Here is a 17,793-nt window from a genome sequence, read left to right on the forward strand (position 1 = left end):
AATGGCTGAATAAATTGTGGTATATGCTGGTGATGGAATACTATTGTGCTAAAAGGAATAATAAACTAGAGGAATTCCATGTGAACTGGAAAGACCTCCAGGAATTGATGCAGAGCGAAAGGAGCAGAGCCAGAAGAACATTGTACACAGAGACCAATACACTGTGGTAAAATAGAATATAATGGACTTCTGTACTAGCAGCAATGCAATAACGCAGGACAATTCTGAGGGATTTATGGAAAAGAACACTACCCACATTCAGATGAAGAACTGCAGGAGTGGAAACATAGAAGAAAAGCAACTGTTTGAACACATGGGTCGGTGCGGACATGATTGGGGATATAGACTTGAAACTACCACACCAATGCAACTATCAACAATTTGGAAAGAGCCCTTGATCAATGACACATGTTAAAATCAGTGGAAATGCGCACCGGCTATGGGAGGGGGGGTGAGGGGAGGTTGAGGGGTGAAGGGGAAAGTAAGAGCATGAATCATGTAACCATGTTAACTTTTCTAAAAAATAAATATTAAAAAAAAAGACTCAGAACATGTCTTGGACCTTTCTAGGCTGCGAATTGAGCTGTCACATCAGCCTTATGATTTCCCTTAGACACAGAGTTTGTTCCAAAGCTATGAGTTCAACAGTGGATCACTGCTACTAATTTTGGCAATTGTATGGCCTCTAGAAGTTCTGCAATGATCTTGGCATATGCTATCTCTTTGCCTGCACTCATTAGGTACCCTCAATTCTACCACATCTCACCAGTCATATGTATTACTGAGAAGGCAAATCTGTAGTTTGCGTAAATATTTGCTCTCTTGCTTTTCCCTATCTTACACACTTGGATAAGAGCCACTAACTCGGCTCCTTGAGTATTGATGTCACTGGGCAATGATCCAACCCACAGCATCTCTGTTTGTGTTACTACTGCCTCCCTTGTAAATCTTTTCCACTTATTCATGTAACTGGAGCCATTGGTAAAAATCTCTAGTTCCAGATTCGTTGTAGGAGTATCTTTCAAATACATCCTGGTTTTCTCTACCAATGAGATGACATCTTCACAGTTATGAACTGGGTATCCCTGTAATAGTAAATCTGGAAGGATAATTGCAGGATTTATTGCATTGCATCTCTCTAAAGTGATGTTTTCATTACTCAGCAATACAATTTCATATTGTGACAGTCTTAGCTGAATAAAGACTTGCAAGTTACATCACTTTAAAATTCCTTTTCGCTGGTGGGCATAACTGGTGGGCAGTTCAGATCCTAGCAATAGATTGCTTGACTTCTGGATCAATAGTACTGATGCTGCCACTGCTCTGAGACAAGGTACTATGCCTTTTGCCACATTGTCCAACTGTGTACTATAGTAAGTCACTGGTCTAAAATTGGATCCTAAGGTTTGCACTAAGACTCCTTGTGCTTCGTGGACAAACAGATGGAATTATTTTTCATAATCAGGGATACCCAAGGCTGGTGCTGTCAAGATCGATTCTTTTAGTTTTGCCAAAGCTTATAGATGTTCATTACTTATTCTCAGTGGTTCTGTGACATCGTTTTTTGTGAGATCAGTTAGGTACTTTGTTATTTGGCTATAAGCTGGAATCCATTGGCTACAGAAACCTGTCATCCCCAGAATTGCTCTCAGTTGCCATTTAGTCTTTGGGCACATTGAGCTTTTGTATGTCAGCTATTCTTTTCTTGGAAATCTGTCTCATCCCATTCTCCAATATAAAACCAAGATATTCAACCTTGATTAAACACCATTGTAATTTTAACTTACACTTTGTGTCCCCTTTTATAAAGTTTGTATAGGAGCCTAATACTGTCTCTGAGACAAATTTTTGCTGTGGGACTGACTAAAAGGATGTCATCCACAAAATGGCCCATGGCACTTTCTTTAAATATGATGGACTTTAGATCTTGCTTTAAAATTTGGCCAAATATGCTGACTGACACCAAACACTCTTGTGGAAGATACTGCCAGGTTATTTGGGTTCCGTCCCAACTAAAAGCAAAGATATTTTGACGGTCTTCATGTACTAGAATTGAGAAATATACAGAAAATAAATCCAAAACAATATAATATTGTGCTTTACCAGGGATCTCAGCTAGTATGCTTGTAGGATTTGGCCTGATAGAGTGTGGTTTTATTATAAAATCATTACTGCCTATAGGTCTTGAATGAATATCTATGCTACTTTGCCTTGATTGCCTGGCTTTGTTTTCTTGATTGGCATTATGAGTGTATGGTATTTGGAGGTTGTTGGCACTATGATTTTTTTGGCTTAGCAAGCTTTTGATAATCAGTCTTATGCCCTTGGTGAATTCTTTGCTAAGCTTGTATTGAGGAATTCATGGTGGTATTCCCTCCTTAGTCTTGACCTTCACTGGTGTTGCAGGTTTCAATAACCCAATGTCTGTGGAATGTTTAGCCCACACTCCTTCTGGTATCTCACTGGGGATTACAAAAATTGAATTCACTTCTTCATCACTTTCCATTGTATCCAGAAATAATAGTGAATAAGCTTGTAATGAGTTCTTGGGGAGATATAAAAAAATTTCCCTGAAGGATCACATTGTATCATTGCACCTAGTTTACAAAGTATGTCTCTACCTAAGAGATTTGATGGACATTCTAAAATTAGTTGAAAAGTGTAGTCTATTGTCAGAGGACCAAGATTACCATTTCCCCTTTGGCAAAGTAAGCTAGATTAGGCCTTACCCCACTAGGCCAAAGTGCAAGCCAGTCTTCCAAAACTTCTTTATGTAAAATTAACAGGTTTATTAGTAAAAACAAAAGGGAGAGAGAAAGGATTTGGGAATGAGGATTGTAATGCAGGATTTATGCAAGATCTCTTGCATTTGCAAAATTACCCTAGGCAATCCTGGCAGTTAGGGAAATGGAACTTTGTTCCAACAAGTCCTAGTCTCAAGACCTGACTGTTGGAGCAGGGACTATAAATACCCCTGCAGAACCAACCTGGGGGTTCTGATTTCCTTGACCTCACCCAGACACCAAGCTACCTCTGGATTTCCCTTGGGACCCTGGGTGGTGGGTTGTGGAACACGGGCAGGAATTAGTTTAGATCAGCCTAGCCACAGGGACACCCCTAAACCAAATCATCAACCTCATCTGTCTAGCTGATGGATCACTTAACATCAGGGCAGGGGAAATTATCCCTGGATGAGGGGCTGGTATCCTCAGCCTGATCTTACCTTCCGAGGCCCTCTGCCAATACTGGCCAGTCACCCTTAGCAACAGCATCTCTAGACCCTAACCCTCTTTCCTCTGTTTTCCCTCTTGTGTTTAAATAAATAAACCCTTAGCCTGATACTGTAAGCTTCTATAATCATTTATAACATCATCCAGGGCTAAGGGCTGTGGAGAGGAAAGATAGCAACCACCTGACTTCAAAGGGAGTATTGGCCAGGCATCCATTTTATTCAGGAAGTGAGTCAGCTTCACTTCCTGTTGGTTACTACTTTCACTCCAGCAGGGAGGGGCTCCTCATTCTCCACCTTAAAGGAGCCTACAAGCAGCAGGGAGATTGACTGGGCATCACTGCTCAGGCATACACATCCCTGGCTTCTCAAATCATCTATTACTGTAGCTATAGGCTCTCTGGCCCAGGTGACTCACTGGTATCACCAGCTCCTCTAATATCCACCTGTTTACCCCCTTATTACAGGATGCCCTAATGCCTATGGTCTCTTACTTCCATCTTCCCTCTTATGTCCATCACAAGATGGAGTCTTCTGTTTCTTGATGTTCCCTGACACTCCCTGCTTCTGGCTAATTATTCCAAAGCTCTCTCTGTATTAACTGACACTAAAAATCCTCCCTTGTCAGTTTATATAGATGTTATTAGTTTTCAAGATGGATAAGAATGAACTCAAGGTGACTGAGTTCACTCCAGTTGGACCAGGTCTGAGGTAAAGACTTCAGTCCTCACACAACAACAGATTCTGGATAACACTTCTTCTTAGTCAGGGTTGATGGTATAAAGATCTTCTTCAAGTGTGTTTCTTCTGTGAGAAAAGGTACTCCCAAAGGAATTTAAAAAGTTTCCCTTTTCTCACCAACAGGCTTGGTTAGATAGGTTCAGCAGTGAAAAGCAGCTCTTTCCCTCTAGCATCAGGACAGGAAGCAAGTGTAGTGACCATTGCAACTTCAAAACCGCTCCTTCCTCTGTAACCACATCCCAGAATCCCTTCTCTAGAGTTCCTAGCATGTGCCCATGTTAGCCTCTACAAACCAACTTTAACTTTACTTAAACTCATTTCTATTTCTGTAATTTCTACTATAACAAACTCATATGACATGCTGGGAAGAGGGGGGGGAACATATCAAAAAGGGAAATATTACTATTTAGGGTTCTCTGCATCCCCTCTCTTAATTATACTGTAAGTTCTGTACATGGTGGTCTAGTACAAGGAGGACTTGGTATACAGAGTGAATCAGAACAGGGAAGCAAACACAGAGAAAGAGGCCCATTACAACTAAGAGAACCAGATAAGGAGGTTTTGCATTGCTCCAGGCATCAGTCCATGTGCCTGCTAAACCCAATCATGGATATCAATAGCAATATGGGAGGGTGACAAGTCTTGATGAATATTTTTACAATTAACAATATTCCACAAATCAACAAAATTGGTCAATCTCCACAAATGAGCTTAAAATCTTAACAAAGTATCAGTTGTATACTATTGAACAGTAATAAGCAAAATAAGTATATCTATAATCAAATTGCAGCTTCTGAGATAACTATAAGATTTGTACCTCAGAAGTCAATTCTAATACATCATCTCTAAAAGCAAAGATAACTGTATAAAAGTCATAATTAATTCTATTCTATAACTGAAAAGCCATAATTATATTATGTGACTTGATATACTTGACAATATTTCATCAGATTGGTTAACATGAAAGGTGTTACACAACTGATTACACATCTATTCCAAATAATGATTAACATGTATGAAACTTAACTGAGTCTTCTTTTATCTTCATCTTCATAAATCTCATTTGTCTGGACTCTCTTGTCTGTGTGCTCTAAGTTGCTTACAGAAATCTCTGAGTAAGTCTTTCTATTAGGAAAAAAATCTTTGCAAAACTAGCATATTGTAAAATAAATTCTTCTACATCAGGAGATATATGAAAATTCATGAAGTCCTAACCTTAAAACTAAAATTTAGATTATCTTCCTTTTGTAACTAGCTAAACTATATTTGAGACATTGAATAGTAGGCCAATCAGAATGTCAGTGGTCAAGTTATTGTTGAATGACCCTATGAATTTACTGTAGTTGGTAACTCTCTGAAGCCACTATAGAATATTTTTCTATTCAACTCTAGGTAGTACAGAACCATAGTAACTCTTTGAGACTGAATGTGGACCAAATCTTTCTGACTCTGGATCCAGAGCTCTAGCCACTACATCATGATGAGGAGGACATTGTTAGAATTGATGGAACATGTTTGAGAATAGGGTGAACAATTCCAGCAGATTTCCTACTCGCATCTTGCAATGTTCTCTTCATAGGTTGTGTTCATTAGGATCCAAGTTATCTTCCCTTCAATCTAGCAGAGAGTGGGAGAGGTATAATTTTCTGGTGAGGTAATAGTAACATTGTTTAAAGTCTAGATCAGTGATGGACAAACTTTTTAAAGAGGGGGCCAAAGGAAAGTAAATTCTCATCTGTCAGTCTGTTTCTAAGGCAACTCTTTTGAAGTTTCATTGTATTGTATCCTACTCATTGTATTTGTCATAATAGGAATAATGTCCTGCAGACAGATAGAACATTTCAGGGGGCTGCATCTGGCCCGTGGGCTGTAGTTTGCCCATCCCTGGTCTAGATGATGGCTTACAGAAAAAAATGTTACTAAGAATGATATTATGTGAAGATATAATTCACAACTCTGAAAACATGACCACCACTGATCACTGAATCCTCACCTTCCCCTTCTTCTCTCCCTCATCATCCCCATAATCCCTGGAGAAGACCTCCAGCCTTTTTGCTTGGACTATGTAGCACTTGCTGAAAGAAGAGAATATAACCCATACAATTATCTGTCTCATTTCTGAAGGCCAGCGGGGCTACACTCAAAAGCAGACCTAGGCAGTTAATTGCTTTATCCCTATCTTGGAGAAGTCTAAATTCTTCCCCATTGTCTGAGCTATATTAATAAGATCTAGCTCTGTCCTCAGACACTGAATTTATGATACAGGAAACCCACAATCCTTGCAGTCCTTCACCATCTCAGGAGAAAGAGATTTTTTGCTTTCCATCAATGCCCTTGGAATCATTTTCCGATACTTAACACATTTAAAAATTTTTTACACCCAGTCTTAATCAGACTCTTGTTTTTTGCAGCCTCATTTCCTGTAGCAATTTTATTTATGACTTTTGTATCTAGCTGCAGAAAGCAACAGACATGAGGGAAAGAGTTAAGCTATTCTTCAGCTATGATTTGTGAGTAAAAGGTTAATTAGTTACTGTCCTAAGGAGCCCTTAGTGTACAGAAGAGAAAATTGGGTTGTATAGAAAGTGGAAACAGACTGGTCTTGTTTCCGAAGGACTATAGTGAATATATGCAGCTTTGCCTCCTCTTATTCATTAGGATGAGGCCATAAAAACCCTTTTCCCCTGTTTGGGGGCCCCCTAACTCCTGCTAATGCCGGATGCTTCTGCTTCTGCTGCTGATCCTACAAAAGTGCTGCTGCCACTGACCCTGGGACGACCCCAGCTGCCCCTTAAGACTTGGGAAGTAAAACTCCCCTTCTTTCTCATTGCATACACCTGGGGCTTTCATCCCAGGGGTGTTTCCTCATAGACATTAATGACTTTTAACCTGAAGGGAGCTTCTACTCCACTACTGCCCTCCACATGGGTCTTCTAAAACCTGATCTGACTTAGGCATCCCCCCCACAAGCCTTGCACCATGTGGGATCTCTAACCTGCGGTTTTTCTAGCCCCTATCCCAATTGGCTTCCACGTGGGCCCTAGCCTTTACTCTTTAAACAGGAAGTAGAATGGCAAGTGTCTTATCTTGCCTGAAAATCAAGGGAGGGTTTCAACACACACACACACACACACACACACACACACACACACACACACACACACTGGGCCTGCCCAAGACTCTGAACTATATACCCCTTATGGAGTCATCCACACTGTGCTCAGTGCAGAGCTCAGTTAGAAGGAACTTATATTGGACCAGAGGTGGATTTTAACCCTCAGACTGCATGGGTTTTTTTTTAAGTCTCTGTGTCTTATTGTATTTTGATGATTGTTGTTTTATTGATTTTTCTGTTACACTGGATCATTTTAAGCTAATAAAATTTTGGCTGCTAGATTAATTCTGTTTATGATTTTATTGTAACTCCCAAAGAGTGAACAAATCTATTAGAATTGGTAAAAATCTGCTTATAATCTGCATTGCTTATAATCTGCTCCTCATATTATTGTATTTCCTGATTTCTTTAAGGTTTCAATTTTTTTAAGTTTACCTGTATTAATCTAATTCTCTTATCTGTACCATTTATGAACATTTTAAACCTTTTTTAAGTTGTAAAAGCCCATCGCCATGCCTTAAGTTTTTATTCGATCTTGATAATTTTATACAACCTTGAAGAATATAATGACTTAAGAATTTAAATTGAAATTTTATAAAGTGTTTTTAGAATTGACTTAAGATACCTAGTAACTTCTGTATGTATGATAGAGCTTTATATATAAATATATATACATATATATATATATATATCTTATAAAGAATGTTGTCTTAAATGGGGTAAAGGAAACAAATGGAGGTTTCCTGCCCATGCTTTTGTATATTACACAGGAAGCGAGAAGAGGTCCTTTACGCTTGATGTTTTGGCTTGCTTTCCCATCAGAAGGATCTAGAATTCCTGAGGATAACTTAGACCCAAAAGTTCTTTATCAGATTTCTTTTTAGGCTCTGCCCAACAATTTCCATGGAGGCAGTAATAGTTTGTTAAGAAAATATCTCAGCCAAGGCTATTGAATTTGTGACAAGTATACAATTCTTTAAACATCATAGCAAGTGGTTATAATAATGGGTTTGTTTGCTATTGTCTTTAAATATGTTATTGGAAATTATGGTACTTTATTTGAATGTGCATTATGAATTTGCTACTTTTTAAAAACCATTTATACTCACAAAAACTGAAAAAGCTTAACAGGAAATGGATCTCATTTTTGGGTGAAAAACCTTTCACTAATTCTAAGCTATATATATAAAACATTCTTTTATTCTTTTTCCTTGTGTGTGCAATACAATGTTTTTTTCTTTCTCATTTTTATACTTGAAAACATTGTATTTTTCCCTGAATTTTTAAATTTTCTTATTGTTTTTCCTTTTAATTTTTTAATAGAGTAATTAACTCTTCCTTTTTTCTCATTTTTGTACTGAAAGTATATATAATCAATGTTAATCCTTCTTGATTTTACAGTAATATTTTTACATACATATATATTTGTTATAATATTAATGCATACCCAAAAAGCCTTAGACTATGGCAACCTGCCAATTATTGGTAAATATTATGGGACTGTAATTAATGTCTCTCTGTCTCATTCCAGGAGAAGGGAGCAAAAGAGCCACTAGGTCATGGAGATTATCCAGAAACTGCACAGTGCCTAGCAGCACAAGGTCATACAGACCATCCCAAATGCAGATGGGATTGTTGAATTTCTATGCCAGTACTGAAGGGCTTGAAACTAGTGTTTGAGGTTTGGGGTTGTAGCTTTTTCTGACATATGTTAGAGGCCAGATTTCCCCTGAGCTTCATTCCTAGCCAAGCATCTAAGATTGACTATCATTATGGCTCATCCCTGAGAAGGTGGAGGCAAATCAAACCAGGGAAAGACACTTCCCTTGCACACATATTTGGTCCTGTCATTTCTCTTATATATAGAATGGCAACTTTCTGTAGTGTTATATTGAATCTCTGGGAGCTTGAAGTTTCACTCGGTGATTGACAAGTGAATCAGTTGGATGTCAGAATGTTCCCAGAGAGGCATGCGGATGCAGGAGAGGGCAGTTGGGTACCCTGGCAGAGGTTCTGGGGTCTTTACTTGTCCCTGAGGCTGGAGAGGAGTGGATCCTGGTCTTTGGGGAGATTGAGACTTGCAAACTCAACCCTGCAAGCTCCTCCTGTGTTTCCTGTATTGTCATCAACCTGTATCAGACCACCATCTCTGATTCTACTACCCCTAGATATTAGGAAGTAAATCATCTTAGTCATCTAGGCTTTCCAGGGCCCGGGAGGGATCCGGGAAGTGGGCAGGAGAAGAAGAAGAGGGTGGATAAAAGGGTGGATATCTCAACTGATTAGGCTTAAGATCTACTGAAGAAGAAGCTGAATATTTCACAGCAGTTTGCCTGCTCTGGTGTAGCCCTGGCCAGGCTGTACCAGAGAGAAGCTATCATCTTGATTCCTTCGTTGCCTGCAGTTAGAGATTCATTAGTAACAATTTAAAGTAGGGTCTCCCAATACCTCTATCCCATACCATTATCCTTTTGTGCCAAATATATTCAAAGTTTTAAAGTACCTTCCTGAATTGATTATTCAAAGTTTATTTGGGAAGGGAGTCTTGCAGTCAGATTACCAACATTACCTCAGCTGAAGAGCCCAATAATTAATATCAATTAATCCCAGGTGGGTCCTGAAGGGAATAACAGACATTGACCTAAAGGATCCTGCCTGGGCAACTGTTATAAAGGAGAAGTGACATCCTATCCTCTCTCTGTACTCCATCTTCACATACATCTAATATATAGTAGTAGCCTCCTTTTAATATAATAGTAGTCATGGCTCCTGAATGGTCAATTGCAAACTGCTTAAATCACTTTAATTGGGCCTTGATTCAAAGACCTGTTATAAGTTTATTTTTCCTCACATTTTTTGCACATAAGACTTTGGCATTTTACATTTCATTCACAAGTTAATTTTTCTCTTTTATTTGGATTTTATTTTTTTATTTCTTTTGCTAATTGATTTCATACAACCCCATAACTCAGCCATGTATCCTTAGCTGACCTGGGGTACCCTTTTCTGGGGAAAATGTATTATTGATTCTCCTCAGGGGTGTGTGTATGTTTTATAATCAGAATGTCTGTCTCATAATCTATAATATAAAATTTTACTCTTTGGAGAGTAATTTCAGGGAGCAATGTATAATTCTCCTCAGAAGAGAATGTATGTTTTATAATCTATAATGTAAAGTTTAAATTCTTTGAGAGTAATTTCAGGATAAAAAAATTGCCATCTTCCCAGAATCCAGACAATGAACCTGTTTGGAGAAGGCACCATGAAGATGCCTGAAGAACCTACACTAGATCATGAAGATCCAAAATGAACTTTGGGGGGGGGGTTGCATTTGATTGAACTATTGGGAGTTGAATGTATTTGTTTGAATGTACACTCTTATGCCAAAGGGGACTGCCCCTATTTGGCTATTTTGTCAATGTAGCTAGCAATCACTGGTTCATTGTTTTTGTCCTCTTTTCTTTAATCCCCAAATTTCTGTGATTTAAAAGTTAGTTATGTTTACAAGAGCATTCGAGGAAACCAATCTCTCTCCTCTCTCAGGGGGGAATGTGATATTGGAAATTTTGGGTTCTTTGAACAGATCTTGAGGTCTCTGGTCTAAACTTCCTGTGGACATTTAGGTCTCTTACAAACTATATTTCTCATAATTCAACTGTGGAAGTAAGACAACGTAAACAGAAGCTTAAATAGGGAGATTGGGATTGGTACTTCCTCTTTCCTGTGAAGCAGCCAGGGGGAAAGCATGGCAGGGCATTTGACTTAAATCTTTGCAGGCACATGGTTTTTTAATTATCGATATGGCTTTAAATAAAACCTTAATATCTTTAAATATATCCTTCTATATTGATTTTATTTGTTATACCTTGGAATCATTTTTTGATACTTAACACATTAAAAAAAATTTTACACCCAGTCTTAATCAGACTCTTGTTTTTTGCAGCCTCATTTCCTGTAGCAATTTTATTTATGACTTTTTGTATCTAGCTGCAGAAAGCAACAGACATGAGAGAAAGAGTTAGGTTATTCTTCAGCTATGATTTGTGAGTAAAAGGTTAACTAGTTACTGTCCTAAGGAGCCCTTAGTGTACAGAAGAGAAAATTGGGTTGTATAAAAAGTGGAAACAGACTGGTCTTGTTTCCAAAGGACTACAGTGAATATATGCAGCTTTGCCTCCTCTTATTGATTAGGATGAGGCCAGAAAAACCCTTTTCCCCTGTTCTGGGGGGCCCAGTATACTTCCAGCTCCTTGAGACCAATGAGTGTCTCATTTTTGCCTTTGGATCCCTCAGTTCTTGGTCCATGGTAGGGGTTTGACTGCTATTGTTTGAGTTGTGAGTATCCTTTGGGAAAGAACTTTCCCTTTACCTTAATCTGAAGGACAATACCATCATATCCACATCATCAAAAAAAGTCATCAGACACAGAATGGTAGAATGGTTGAGTCTCTCTTTGACCACAGTGGTGGTGAGAAATAAAATTCTACCAATGCAGTGCTTGAACCAACCCAGTTCTTGCTCCTTAGCTCCACTATGCTTGGCAATGAAAAGAGGGCATCACGACAACTATGCTAACTCTACCAAGTTGGGAGAGGAGATTTTTATTTTTCCAAATGAACCAAGTTCAACACAGGAGCTATTTCACCTTCTTAATGACTCAGTCTCAGAGTAAATTTTGATGCCTACTGTTATAAAAAAAGGAGGATGGATAATAGAGGCTTTGAAAGGTTGTATTAGATTTGATAGGAGAGAAAGCACACTCCCACAGCCTCTGTGTTGGTGCTGCTGGCAAGAGGCTATGCCTCTCCTCTCCTGACAGGCCTGCCTAAACTGAACCTGTCAGCTATCCCCTTTTAACAGTTGCTCAGACAGGGAACCACTGAGAAGTTATATGTATAGTTAACCTCTCTAGTTCCTCAGCCTGGGTTTGGAATAGATATTGATAAGGGCTATTGATTCACTGTTTCAATAACAGTGAAGATCTTACTTGTGATTGACTCCGCTTCCCACGGGCTTAGATATATTGACCACTCAGGAAAAGTACTTGGTAATAAAACATTATATTTGATTCTAATTAATGGGGTTAGGAACAAGGGAAAAGGATAGAGGATTTGGGAACCTTATTGATAATGTTCTAAGCTAATGATCAAACTCTGGAGATTGCTAGATCAGGTAGAGACTGGAAGTTCTTCACCCTCTCACTAACTCTGGCCTGACTTGGCCAGAGCCAAGCCAAAGATTAGGAAAGTCTATTGATGATCTTTGATGACAGTATCACTGTTCACTCTCAGCTCTATTGTCAACGATGATGATTGCTCTCTAGTTCTCTCAGTAAGGCAAGTTGGGTTGCAGGTATAGGCCTACCCTCCCTCTCTCAACTATGCTCGACGAGAAAATTTGCAGGTTGAAATTTTCAAAAAACAAAATGGCATTCATGTTGTATTGAAGTTGTGGGACAAGATGGACACCACCTTTGAGTGACAAGACCAGCAGTTGAACACCTTGGAATGTACCCAGATGCCGTGAGCCAGGGCAAAAGTCTGTTGGAGCCAACCCTATAAATACCCACCAGGCACAACACATGTGGCTCAGTCTAGAGCAGAACTTGGGAGGTGTGAGGTCTTGAGAGAGGGAGGGTAGGCTAAACTAAACTTATATTTTCCTATCCCTCTGTCTACAATCCCAAAATAATAAATTTTATCTATACTTATTGTCCTAAAGCTATCTATACTTTCCTACACTAAGGACAAAGGATGGGAAGGAATTTAACTGGGAAAGTGTAGGGTTTGAATATAAGGGTTGCATAGTTTGAACTGAATATTCTTATGGAGAAAACCAGGGGGGAGGGATAACTTAAATACTATATGTGGGTCCAGAAGGGTGTGTAGGAGACAGGAATGGACAGTAGGGGGGACCAAACAAGTTAGGGAGACTGGGTTTAACTGCCAGGGAAAAGGTCTGTTGACAGAAGTGGCAGTTAGGCCTAACTGTCACCCTGCACCATCTAGACAAGGGCCTGTGGAAACCAGCAAGCAAATAACAAGAGTTTGTAACAAATATAATTAAGGGATCATATACTGTGAATTGAATGGTGAACTCTATTTGCACCTTCCTAAAAGATCATTAAAGCATCATCCCATCCTATGCTTAGACAGGATAACAAAGGAATCAAATTTACTAATGATAGAACAAGATAATATCTATAAGATTCCAGATACACTCCCAAATGACATCTGGGCTACTAAATCGACCAACGTAGGGAGAATCCTGTCAGCCAAAACTGTAAAGGTCAAAGTCAAAGGGAGAATACTACCCAGGATTCCACAGTTCAAACTTAGCAAAGAGGCAGTGGCAGGTATCAGACCAATAATCCAAAGTCTCCTAGATCAAGGAATACTAGTCTATGGCTTTTCGGAATTCAACACTCCCATCATGCCAATAAAGAAAAAAAAAAGCTAGATGCTGATGGAAACACCCAGTATATGGTGGCTGCTAATTGGTTTGGGCATGATGATAATAACAGGAATGAGTGATCGAATTTGATGGGTCCTGATTTCACCATTTTTGGTTTAAATTTTGGTGCTAATTGAGTGATCCCAGTGGTTCTTTTCATTTGTACCTTCCCTTGCATCTCACAATCCCTTGGCAAGTTTTGCAAAACACTGACCTCTCTTCCTGTATCAACTTAACCCTGTAGGATTTTCCCATTGATCTTGATACTGATTATTGGTTCAGTGGTGTTGTTATTGTGTAAAGGAAACAACTGGTTTTGTTGTTCTTGTGGCTTAAAATCAGTGGTATCAGATTCTAATGTCAGTATATTAGGTGATATATGGTAATCCAAGATTAATACCTCATCCGTCATGGTTGCCTCCATGGACAGGTTGTCTGAGCATTCTGACTCTTTGCCTCCCCCCAGCTCATGAGTCTCCCTGGTAACTGTGCCTTGCCTAGAACTCTGAAGGACTGTTCTGCTTGAGGAAAATGTCTGCCCTGGAAAGTCTGTTAGAAAGTGATCTTTTTCTTTCACAGCCAGCAGCTTAGGAGAGACCCCTTTTACAGTTTCAGGGTGAGAATTTGTTTTGATATTTTGCCCTTCCACTAAGCCAGGGTGTCTCTGCTCTAACTTTGGGCATTTTTGCTGGTAATCCATATGCCAAGTGAGCTTAGCTGGTTCTCTGAGTTCCTCAGAGTTCTCAGGCTTGCTGGCGGGGTTCGGTTTAAGAAAAACCTCATTTGAAAGCAGTTTGAGTTCAAACTGTTTCTCTGCTTGGATTTTTGGTTTGAAATCACAAGCCTAGGGGATAAGAGTGAATATAATTTTGCCAGTATTGATCAGGAAGGCTGGAAAGCCTGTAGTTTGTGATAGGGGTTGTCTTTGCCTACATTGTATGTATGTTAAGCGGGGTTGAGGGTAAAACTGTTTCACTCTCCTCTCTGGCAGAATGCTGTTTTCTGGAGTTGGATACATATGGCTTTTCTCTTTTGCCATTGTCCCTTCTGTGTTTCTTTTTATTCAGAATAGTTTCTGGATTTCTATCTCAAATAAAGTCTTTTCCCAACACAGGTATATCAACCAGGCTTGCTAGTTTTAAGCCTATAGTGCTTCTGACTAGACCCTTGCCTTTATGTCCCACATCTCCATTTTGCACTGGAGTATGTGCTGACTCAGTCTTCCCCATAAGAGTGTGCTCATCTCCAAAGATCTCTCTCTTCAATTGAGTTATCTCTTCATGCATTTGTAGTGCCTCAGCAGTGCTTTTTTCTGTTTGTCATCCAATAATATATATTGATTATCATCACTGGTCTTGCCTAACCACAAGACTGTAGCCTCATCCTCTATCTTCCCTCTATTCTCATTGAGCCCATTGCTCTCTTTTCTCAAACTATTTATTTTTAAACAAGATAAATTAGTTTCCCAGCTTCATGCATGCCTGGGCCTCACTCCCAACTTGAGGTAGCTTTCCATCTCTCCAAGTCAAGGTGTTTTTGAGTTGGCTTTGCATTCATGATTACAACATTTGTGTTCATTGTCTTCTTGTTTCTGTTGTGATTTATTTCTCCATTTGCTATTATAAAACGTTCTCCTAGACTCATTGGGTGCCCTGTCTTTTGAGAAATCAGTTTGTTTCCTGAACCTACATTGCCTGATTAGGTAACCCTGTCTGTGGCAAAGGAAGCATCTTGGTACCTTATTGTTTGATTTCTTTGAGCTTGAATATGATTCTGTTTGCCTGTAAGATTGATTTCTTATAGCTTGTAATGCTAGATTTTTTATTTCTTCCCTTTACTTATCTTTTCTTATCTCCTTTAGTTGCCTTTTTTAGCTCAGTGATTGTCCTATCTTTCTCTGACTCTGCTTCAGATTTTGCTCTTTGCTCTTTGTTTCTAGAGTTGTGGATGTATGTGACATGCTGTCTCAACTCTTCAAGTGTCAGGGACAACTATGCTTGAAAGAATTTTGTATGGGAATAGTGGTTACAAATTTTCTTCTCATGTAGGGTAGTGATTCAGTAATCTGGTCCTTATCGTACCCGAAAAAATTTTCGACTCCCTCAATCAAACAGTCCAGAAAAAGACTTGGGTGTTCGTCCTCTGCCTGCCTCAACTTCTCAAATTTGTTCCATGCATTTGGGCACTTAGCATCTATTTTTTGCTGCTTCAAGGAGGTCTGCCCTGCATTTAAGTAATTGTTTCATGTTAGCACTATCAATAAGGTCAATGTCTTCATGGTCCCTCGGCCACAAAGCAAGGTCTTTGTAGCCTTTTCTGATGGAGTATAAAATTCATCCAATAAAAATTCAACATCCATATATTTGGGGTTAAATAAAGTGACCATTCTTTTGAGCTCTTTTACCGACTTGAATGAGGAGAAGAAATATTTTGGAAATCTCCTTAATACTTCTAGGTCTTGTGCAGTGAAGGCTTTATATGTCTTCATCTTAACCAGTTTCCCATCACGTCTAAACTGTCCTTGGTCAATGATGGGGTACAGAGACACTGTGGTAGGGCCTACTGCTCCTGCCTCAGTTTAGATGTTGGCCTATTTGTCTATTGGTTTGGGAAGAGCTTTCAGTAGTCAGAGGTTTGTTCGTGTCAGTGGTCATTGGTTTGTATGCCTTCTCTATCACTTCTAATTGTAGCATGGTATGAGCATCTAAAGTTTTCCCTTCTTGTATCTTTTTGTTAATCTCAACCATTAGCCTCAACTGTTCCTTCATTACTTGTAACAGGTCATCATTAATGTGTTTCTTAGTTCCCAACAGTAGTTGTATGGCCTTCCTGAGCCCCCAAATCCCTTGGATAGTTGTTATAATCATGGCTAAAATTGCTGGTAGGTATGAGTCAAAATCAGCCATAGTGAATGCCAGATATTTGTAGGCATCATATAGGGTGAGAAGCTTGATGCAGTATTTTGGGATAACATAAAACCATAGCCTAAATATGCCCTGAGTAATGGAGTAAAAGAATAGGGATAAGGTTGACACTGCAAATCCCATAGTTCCTATGCTCCTTTTAGAATGATGTTCCCTATGGCTTCACCAAAAAAGGTTATACAACACTACCTGGATGGTGACTTTTGTAAGGGGATCCATGATGACTTTCAGGAGTTCAGGGGCATCATCTCCACTCTTGAAATTAAAGGATTTCACTATTTCATTGGTGAGATGGTAATGGTAGCCCATGATCACTTGATATACTCTCATGTATTTTTCATGCTGTTTGCAGACAGATGGCTTGTCTCATCAACTTGAGTTTTAAAAGCAAGGACAAGGTCTTATGCTATATGTGCCAATAAAGCCTTGACTGTTTTGACTATATATGATAAGAAAAGTGGGAAAAGCTGAATGGATTTGAGTATGTGTCAAAGGTCTCAAAGAATTGAAGGAATTTGACAACATTTCATTATTTGAGATAACGTCTTTTTGTGAACTGAGGGATTGGAATAATAAACGATGGTTTAGTTTATACTTAGACAATCCTGTCAAGATGAAGTTTTCCTTCGAAACAAGTATTTTTTTCAAAGTTCTGTACTATTTAATTAATTAATTTGGACTATTTTTTCCATGGTTCTATGATTCATGTTCTTTCCCTCTCCTCCTCCTGTCCCCTCTGTATTAACTAGAAATCTTGACCTTTGGACTCAGTCTCCCAGAATTCTTTTTCCATTACCCAGCATCCTTTTCCTTTGTCCCTAAGTTGTGTATTTACATTGTTTCTATATAGTTGTGGGTAACTCCACCATTCACTCTTTCTTCTCCCACAGTTCTTTCTCTGGATGTGGATAGCTTTCTTTCTCATAAGTCCCTCAGAATTGTCCTGGATCATTGCATTGCTGCTAATAGAGAAGTCCGCTATGTTTGATTGTGCCACAGTGTATCAGACTCTGTGTACAACATTCTGGTTCTGCTCCTTTCACTCTGCATCAACTGCTGGAGGTCATTCTAGTTCACATGGATTTCCTCCAGTTCATTATTTCTTTCAGCACAATAGTATTCCATCACCATCAGATACCACAAAACTTGTTCAGCCATTCTCCAATCGATGGACATACCCTCGTTTTTCAATTTTTTTATTTTTATTTATTTTTATTTTTTTATTTTAAACCCTTAACTTCTGGGTATTGACTTATAGGTGGAAGAGTAGTAAGGGTAGGCAATGGGGGTCAAGTGACTTGCCCAGGGTCACACAGCTGGGAAGTGTCTGA

The 17,793-nt window shown here is 39.1% G+C and overlaps 1 protein-coding gene across 1 annotated transcript in view; it reads right to left on the reverse strand.

Moving 5' to 3' along the window:
- Positions 1 to 16,771, reverse strand: part of LOC123252442 (sodium-dependent phosphate transport protein 2B-like) — a 108,271-nt gene extending 91,500 nt beyond the window's left edge. Inside the window, 2 exon segments of the mRNA XM_044681752.1 lie at positions 13,939 to 14,382; positions 16,652 to 16,771. Of these exon segments, the coding sequence (XP_044537687.1) occupies positions 13,939 to 14,382; positions 16,652 to 16,771 (564 nt within the window).
- Positions 16,772 to 17,793: the final 1,022 nt, after the last annotated feature.

Source organism: Gracilinanus agilis, chromosome 6, assembly GCF_016433145.1.
Source record: "Gracilinanus agilis isolate LMUSP501 chromosome 6, AgileGrace, whole genome shotgun sequence".
Classification (NCBI taxonomy): Eukaryota; Metazoa; Chordata; class Mammalia; order Didelphimorphia; family Didelphidae; genus Gracilinanus; species Gracilinanus agilis.